The 9,231-nt window shown below is 28.8% G+C and overlaps 1 protein-coding gene across 2 annotated transcripts; it reads left to right on the forward strand.

Moving 5' to 3' along the window:
- The first annotated feature begins 4,388 nt into the window (after positions 1-4,388).
- On the forward strand, positions 4,389-8,811 carry LOC107888465 (WAT1-related protein At5g64700). Of its 2 annotated transcripts, XM_016812580.2 has the most exons (7): positions 4,389-4,868; positions 4,970-5,032; positions 5,164-5,280; positions 6,184-6,442; positions 7,115-7,273; positions 7,475-7,626; positions 8,514-8,811. In XM_016812580.2, the coding sequence occupies exons 1-7, from the start codon at positions 4,696-4,698 to the stop codon at positions 8,674-8,676; spliced, it is 1,086 nt and encodes a 361-aa protein (XP_016668069.1). In that variant the 5' UTR covers positions 4,389-4,695; the 3' UTR covers positions 8,677-8,811. The 2 variants fall into 2 exon arrangements, with proteins under 2 accessions (XP_016668069.1, XP_016668070.1); XM_016812581.2 differs by lacking the exon at positions 7,115-7,273 and having other exon boundaries at positions 4,436-4,868.
- Positions 8,812-9,231: the final 420 nt, after the last annotated feature.

A 9,231-nucleotide genomic window follows, 5' to 3' on the forward strand; every position in this document is an offset into this window, starting at 1 on the left:
ACCTTTACTTTTTTCAATTACAGAAACAAATCTCAAAATTTGTAAAAATAGAAGAATGATTTATGGAAGCACTTTATATGGAAGCATTAGTCTTCCAATAAAACAAGATTTATGTACTAATGGAATAATATTGACTTTTAACTTTAGAGAAGGCCAATTATTTGCAATCATTGGCAATTGTTATACCCTATAAAGACCATGACAAGCAATCCTCGCCAAAGAAAAACAATACTTAATAAAGAAGGCCATAAGATCTTAAACAAATTTCCTAAGAAGACCAGCACTTGTGTTCATCATTTCCCAATACCAACTTCTCAACACAAAACTATGCCTTGACTAGTTACATTAAATCAACTCAAACACCCATAAATCTGATCAACCATGACCCTATTTTAAATTTAACTTCAACACAAAACTATGCCTTGTACATGGTCTACAATAAGAATTAATCTGTATATGAAAATTTAAATAGTTAAAGATGCTTTGTACGAGAATGAATACCAGAATGAAACTGAGCTAACTGTAGTCCTCCTCCAGGAATTTGGTCTGAGAGAAGCACAACATAAAGTTAGGCAAATACATATGCTACTTAAAGAATATATATTTCCACATGTCAAATAAGCAGTTTATTTCCTCACCTTAATGTCTGACAATCTTTAATGGTCCATCTGCTCCAACTTTATTTCTTTGGTCCGTTGACCAACTGTTTGTAGCCTTATTTTGCTGATCTTTAGCTGTAAACAGAAACCATGGCCCATCATATATTGTGTCTTCTAAAAACAGAAATACAGAAACCATGCATAAATAAGCATAACAAGAAAGCAAATAAGGACATTGTAACCTCTTTTACATGACAGTTTACTTTTCAATAAAATAAAATATCATGTTAAAAGCAAATAAGGACATGGGAAATGAGGATAGAAAGCATATGCATCAATACTATTGAAGACTAAAACTAAACTCTTTCTATGAGAGTTTACTTTTCAATTCATTCCTTCCAATAAACTTTTCAATTCATTGTATAAAACAAACAATAGGTTGTATAAAACAGTATACTTTTCAATTGATTGTATAAAACAAACAGAAACTAAACCCTTTCTATAACAGTTTACTGCAAATTAATCCATATACCAATCCGTTACTCAATATCTAACAATCATATTTTATCTAGGTGAGATATTTAGAACCCTGACTCTTGCTCCAATCTATTAAATTTAAATATATTAATGAAAAAATACACAAAAATGCATGAACAGATTAAAAGATTTAAATTATAAAAAGACAGAAGAAAAGAAAAGAACAAAAACATAGAGTGCAAAGATAAGAGCATAATTATAAACAGTGTCTTTAAATTTCTCCTTATCAAGGAATTGAAGTATAAGGAACACAAGTTCTCTGCTAAGTACAACCCAATCCAGAAATACTCACTTTTATAATTGAGATTAAAAACAGTGAGATTTATGGAGTTTAATAAGATTTTTGAGTTCAAATCCAAAGTCAAAACCCTTAGATTCAGAATTCAACAAATTGATTCTTCTTTAAAATTTTTAATTTATTTTGAATTTGATAATATAGATATGAATTAAGCAACTTGGAGCGAACTCATAAAAAAAATTTAAAAAAATTACAGTTCCAACTCGTAAAATTCAACAACCCAATAACATTATCCGAAAATTAAAAAAAAAGCATATAAAAAATATAGAATGAAATTAAAAATTACCAGATTAATTACACAAATCGAGAGAAATTTCTAGAGAAAGCGAAGAGAACGGCAGGTCGTTTTACTGGAGAAAGCGAAGAGAAAAGGGTTAGGATTTGAAAGATGAGAAAATAAATTAACAAACAAACAAAATGAAAAACATAAAAAATTACACGGCGATACAGCAGAGGACTATCGACGGCGATGCAGCAGACGTTGGGGAAAAAAGTTAGGGATTTCGGGGAAAAAAACTAAGGTCATCAAAACGACGCCCTTTCAATAAAATTTAATAAATTTTCGCGGCTTTTATGGGTAAAATGTTGCTATTGCGTACCTTTTGTGGCGTTTATTCAAAAATGCCGCTACTGCTTTACTTTTTGTGACGTTTTTCTCATAAACGCCGCTACTGCTTTATTTATTGTGGCATTTTTTGATTAGCGCCACTAATGTATAACATTTGCGGCGTTTTCAATCCAAACGCAAAACGCCGCTAAAAGCTTAATTTCACTATTATGTTATGGGATCTCCGATGCTTACTATAGTAAGACTACTCTTAAGATGTTTTTAACGTTGATTATTCAAAGGCCAAAACCATTCCAGAATAAGACAATAAAGAGCCACCATTTCTAATATATCTATTTTAACTGTGTTGTTTGGATTGCATAATTAATATAAAGATACAGAGATTAATGGTTTCCTTCGATTAAGGTGTTTGGATTGCACCACTGAAGTGCTTGCTGGTTTTATATGATATATAGAAATAGAGATTTCTGGTTTCCTTAGATGACAAATATATTTCGTATTAGGTCGGAATCTTAAGAATGATCTATTTTGACTGTATTGTTTTAGCTGTTTGAAGTGCGTTTGCTCCAACTTTCACCACAGTCTTCTGCTTAAGTTGAAAAGCAAAGGGTTCTGGGAGCTCCCAAAAACTCAAAGGAGTTACTCATTAAGAGTTTTGAGTTGATATTTAAACTTCCTACCCAAAAGAATTAGGGGGCCATTTGTTTCGTCTTTGCTTTTATTATTATAATAGGTTTACTTTATTTATTTTAATATTGTTATATTTTTAGAGTATATTTCAATATCAATATATCATTATTCTTAATATATATTTAGTTCATGATTTTTAAATAATATGTAATATGTAATATTTAATTTAAATTTAAATTTATATTAATTAAATATAAATATTATTTATTAAAAAAATAATCTATATAATTAATTGCTTATAATAAAAATATAAGTTAATAAATTTAATTTAATGTTGCTAATAATCATTTTACTTTTTTATTACAATTTATCTCATTGACATTGTTGTGTTTCCATACAAACATATATCCTATCATAAGTTTAATCACATCGCTATAATTTTCAAACTCACTGTTACAACATTCAATCTTATTGTTACCACCATTTTTAATGTCACTTAGTTAATTTCACTGCCCATCTAAAAATAGCTTAAGCTGTCCTCTTGATAACTAGACCTCTATTAGGACTCTTCAATTTATTGTTTTAATCTTCCTTTTATTTATTTTATTTTTTAACAATTTTAATTCCATTTTGTTTTTTAATATATAATAAATTATTTGGGTTTTTTTGTTTTCATGTAGTTAATTTATTTTAAATAATTTTATTTAAAAGTTTAAGTTTTTCATTTAAAATAATAAATAGATTTATATTATAATTAGTTCTCTTCTCTGTGCAATGAACATGTGTATTGTTTAATTTTAAAAACAAAAGTTTGTAATATATATATATAGTTTTCTACTAATATTGTAATACAAAATTAAAATTATATTTTCTATGGTCGTATTTATTTATGAAATCGAACTTCGGAATATAACAATAATAAAATTATTTTTTAGATAATTATTTTCAAAAAAATTATAATTACTTAATTAGTTTATTATATTTATTACTGAAAGATGATTTTTTAGAACAAATAAAAATTATATTTTTTAGAATGAATAAAAATGATAGGATCTAATTTTTAAATTTTAATAAAAGAATTACTTAAATTTAAAAAGGTTGGAATTTACCCATTGCCAAAACCTATAATTCTCTTTTTTATTTCCTCAAATTCATTTTACATACTTAATTTTAGAATTGAATGAATGAATATTTTTATTTATTTATTTATATTTAAAAATATTATTTTAATTTGACAAAAAAATAGAGGTAAATTTATTCATTCAAATAAATTAACAAAATATTGTTATTATTATACTAAATAATTTAAGTTGGTCTGGATATACAGTGCGCTTATTTACGGTTAATATAAAAATAGTAATAATAGTAAAATTAAATATTATAACGATATTGTAGCGCTAAATTAAAAAAGAAAAAACTAAATCTACCTCACTATACCCAAAATCACATATTGATGAAAAATAATGTGAACGATAACATGCATTCAAATAGAAATTTTAGTGCGTTTGAAACTGAAGTAAAATTATTTGCGTGTGTTCCACCACATTAAAAGTGCAGTGAAATGAAAACCACCTTAAATCCGCTTTCTCAACCACTATATCAAACTCCACCAAAGTACAGCTATTGTCACCACTAGTTCATCGGTGCTGATGCCATCTATATATTAAGTCACAAGCAACAAGTGAACTGACCTATAAAAGTAGTCTCTGTGGACCTCTTATCAGTATTATTTTCCTGAAATTGATACGAAATCTAAGTGGTTGCTATAAACAGGAACTTATTTCTTTAGGCAGAAAGTAAAAGGAACCAAACTATTATTATTATTATTATTACGCACCACTAACAAGAAATGTGTGCATATAGTAGCATATGCTTTCCCATCGCAACTTCATCATATATATATCTTATGCTATATTTGGTTAATGGGATTTTATATAATGTCAAATCTTTTAATAGTTTTCTCTAACACTTGTAGTTGAAGCCTCGAGGTGTTTATAAAAGGGTTCAAGTTGAAGTTTAAATAATCATATTCAATTCATACAGTGGGAGTGAAGATAAGTAAAATGGGGTCAAAGAAGCCTTTCCTGGTGGCGCTTCTAGTGCATGCTCTTTCTTCTGGCATGATCTTACTGTCCAAGGCAGTATTCAATATGGGTATGAATATATCTGTGTTTGTCTTCTACAGACAAGTTGCTGGAACAATTTTCATGGTCCCTTTCGCCATGGTTTTCGAAGGGTAATTTTAAAGTTTTTCCTCTCATCTTTTTCTTCGTAATTGAAAACAACTATATATATTAAGCTATCAATTTCCCATAAGTCGTTTCTCCGTCGTTCCAGAAAACACGCCAAGCCACTTTCAATACTGACCTGTTTGAAGATTTTTATGCTTGCTTCGCTGGGGTAAGTAAATTTCTGGTCGAATGAAAGGTGTTAATTAGGATGACTGAAGAATTTTTAGCTGTTAAATAATTTGAATACTAATGGAATTCGTCAGAACTATTCGTTTTGTTATTATTTTTTTTAAATTTCAGGATTACCTTAACCTTGAATATTTACGGAGTAGCACTCATTTACACATCTGCAAGCCTTGGTGCTGCCACCATTAATTGCATTCCAGTCATAACGTTTGCCTTCGCAGTTTTACTCAGGCAGGTTTCATTAGCTTCTTTTCTTTGTACCACTTATGGTTAGCCTTACTTTTACATTTTGTTTTATTTTATTTTATATTTGATAAAAGATTTATGCGAAACATCTGCGATCATTTATTATTCAGATGAGCTAATTTATAATTTCAATGGCTAAGCCATGAAATAGAGATAATTACTATACTATTTTTTTTCTAAATATATTTTTAACCTTAATTTTTTTTGTCAATTTTATCTTTTATATTTTTACCTAATTTTAATTATTTACCTTTAAAAAAGAATTAAATTATTTTTAACGAAAATACTAACAAAAATTTTAAATTTTTAACAATGTTGGCTATATAAACTTAATATTAATAAAACATTATTTATCTCATATATTATGTCAATAAATAATTTAAAAATATTTAAAAATGAAAATATATTATAAGAGTTCATAAAAATAAAAAAAATTAACATGAAATACATGTATATTATTATATGAGTTGTCATGCTTAAAAATTTAACACTTTAATTGTACTTTTAAAAATAATAACAATTTAATAATTTTTAAAATTGAATAAAAGTTAAAAGTTAAATTTAATTAAAAAATAAATATTAAATTAAAAAAAAAATAAATATTAAAAACTAAACTTATTATTATGATGTTCTTTAAAGACTTGCAATTATATAACCTTTTCAAATATGCGCACTAATTAGTATCATAAAAAAATGAAATTCTTTTCATAAAAAAGTTGAGAAAGAATCCTTTAGTCAATTATTAATAAAATATTATTTTTTTCAAAAAATATTATTTAATAATTATCTACTAATTTTCTGAAAAAAATAGTATTAGAGAAGAGAGAAATTTGGTGAACAGTTTTCAATTTTCAAGGCAAAGTTTTAATTGAAAGAGCAAGAATACAGGATGGAGAAGGTGAGAGTGAAGACTGTACCTGGCATTGCAAAAGTTGCAGGTATAGTGGTGTGCATGGCTGGGGTTGTCACTCTAGCCTTTTACAAAGGACCCGCTTTGAAACCTCCCTTCCATCTTCATAATTTCCGTCCCCATAGCGGCGCCCAGGATGGTGACCATGACCATGCTTCTTCTGCCAAAAATTGGATAATTGGATGTTTCCTCTTACTAGCTTCCTGCATATGTTGGGCTCTATGGCTTGTACTTCAGGTACCATTCTCAGCCATTAATTCATTTCCCTTAGAATTAATACCAACATTAACCCCCCCTTTCTTTTTTGTATACCAAGTTAAGTTTGGAAAATTTGGTTATTAGTCCCTTTCCTTTACAAAAGTTTTAGATTTAGTCTTTATACTTTTCAAATTTTAAAAATTTAGTCCTACTCAAACAATAACAATTAAATCTATTTAGTTAAATTCAATTACTAGTTCTGTATTATGAGTACAATTGTAGATCTACTTCATATTCTTTAACTGAATCATTGCAAGTCTTTATACCTTTTGAATTTTAAATTTTCAGTCTTGATGTAAATAACAATCATTGATCCATTAATTGGATATTTAGTTAGTAATATATAGAAACAGTAAGTTGATATGGCATCACATATATGATAATATAATTGTCGCATCATATTATGAAAATATAAACTTAATGAGTTGAAAATTAAAAATTTGAAAAGTAAAAGGACTAAATTCAATTATTGAGATTAAATCTATAACTTTCCTAAAGTATAGGGACTAATAGCAGAATTTAACCTTTATACTATGTCATTTAAACTTCAAAACCTATAAGCTGCTTCCACAATCAAATGTTTAAATCGATGAATCACAATGACAACCACATATTGATGTCATTTGATGGTTCAAAATTTGACGATAACAGGCTCACATTTTGAAAAGCTACCCTTCCAAGCTTACTTTCACAAGCATTCAGTGCTTGTCGAGTGCGGTCCAGTCATTTATTGTTGCTATTGCTTTGGAAAGAGATCCTCGTCAGTGGAAGTTGGGATGGAATTTTAGACTGCTCGCAGTAGTTTATTGTGTAAGCAAACACAAAGATTCTTCTATTATCTAACAAAATCTATCTTTGCGTTTAGTAAAGTAGGAGAACATAAAGAAAAGAAATTAGATTTAATCCAAGAATTATTCTAAAAACCAATGTTGTCCCACTTGTTTCTACCTTTTCTTTAGCAGTGATTTATTCGTTAAGATGATTTGAACTTGTTGCTTTAATCTACAATAGGGGATTTTCGTGACCGGTGTTGCATACTACTTGCAAGCATGGGTGATTGCAAAGAAAGGGCCAGTTTTTCATGCAGTGATGATACCATCGAATCTAATAATGACAAGTCTTGGTTCTGTATTTCTATTAGGCGAGACCATTAACCTTGGAAGGTAAACACTTTTGATCTTGACCAAATTCAACTAAGACATTATGCAAAAGCTCGGAGAGGAGAGGTTTAATTTTATTATATCTTCCACAAATAATTTGATGATATAGCATGCGGATAAAGTTTTCTTTATGTAGTTAGCAATGCACTCTTTAAGTTTGTTCTCAACTCTTAAAGAGTGGAAGCTATGACCGCTGAAGAGTAAGTGTATTGTGGCTCAAAACACTACAAGCAGTGGCGGGTAGTAAAATTTTCAAAAATTTTAGAAGTTTAATGAAATTGTATTTTTAAAAATTGGGGAAATTAATGAGAATTTCAAATATTTTAAGTGAGCTTACTTAAAATTTTTAAAAACAAAAAATATAATAAAAATCTTCAAAAAATTTAGGGGTTTAATTAAAATTTTCTAAAAGTTTTAAGAAAAAACTCAATTTCCTAAAATTTTGTGGGGGGTTTTAGGATCTTTAAACGGTCCGCATCTAACTACAAAACATTTCAAATCCAAAAACTTTAGGATATAAAGATGCTTTAAACAACCAGAGAATTAGCTAAACCAAATGGTACCTCAGTTGCTATATCTTATAAGTCTTGAGTTCGAATTACTTTATACTTTTCGGTACACATTATGCAGTCGTACTCTTCAACGAAACCATGGGTTACGCTTTTAAACGGCTTTAATAGTCGCGCCAAGACACTGATCTTAAGAATCGAGAGACAAACTTTTGAATGTGTTACTCTTCCACGATTATTTTTCAGTATAATAATACTCAAAAGAGAATAATAGCTTGGCTTTATCAACTTGATACAATATCAATTTTGCATGCAATTAGCTGGAGATAAAAGAAAGCTGAAATTTTGATGTATATATTATGTTCTATATTGTGGTTGTAGTGTTTTGGGTGCAATCATGTTAGTGATAAGCCTTTACAGTGTTTTATGGGGAAAGTGCAAAGAACAGAACGTTGATAACGTGGGTTGTTTGCCTGTTGAAAATCAAACACAAGTAAAGGAAACAGCCGTTAGCAGCAGCCCTCGGACATCGTTATCTACGTAACTAATTATTGTCATGTTCGTTGATTGTATTTCTAAATCTTTATTTCTTCTTTTTCCCCTCCCATTTCGTAATTGTATTATGGATTTGGACAAGCGCTTTATGTGTTCTTTTATTAAGGGACAATGTTACATTTAATATTGGTTATTGGGTAATTTAGTGCAATAGATACTTAAAAATGTGTAATGTGAATCTGTATTAACAATTTGTTACTTAAAGTTTATATTTATTTCTAACGTGGTTAATCGACACATGTAGAACTATAAAATAATTTAATAAATGCTCACACTTGGTGCAAGTGTTATTGGGTTAAAATTTTAGTCTTGTAATCCCTATGATTTTAGGGATTGGTCACCCGACCTTCTAAAGCCGACAGTATATCCCTAAATTGGCTAGCTTTCCTAGCCCTACCACAACTCCCCATTGGCTTAATTTGATCTTCTACTCCTTTCGTCATCTTGACCGGCACCTTCGAATCTTAGCTCTGATATCATTTGTCATGGGGGCTAGAACTTTAGTCTTGCAATTTGTGTGGTTTTAAGCGAATTCTTTGTTTCA

The sequence above is a fragment of the Gossypium hirsutum genome, chromosome A11, assembly GCF_007990345.1.
Source record: "Gossypium hirsutum isolate 1008001.06 chromosome A11, Gossypium_hirsutum_v2.1, whole genome shotgun sequence".
In the NCBI taxonomy this organism is placed as follows: domain Eukaryota; kingdom Viridiplantae; phylum Streptophyta; class Magnoliopsida; order Malvales; family Malvaceae; genus Gossypium; species Gossypium hirsutum.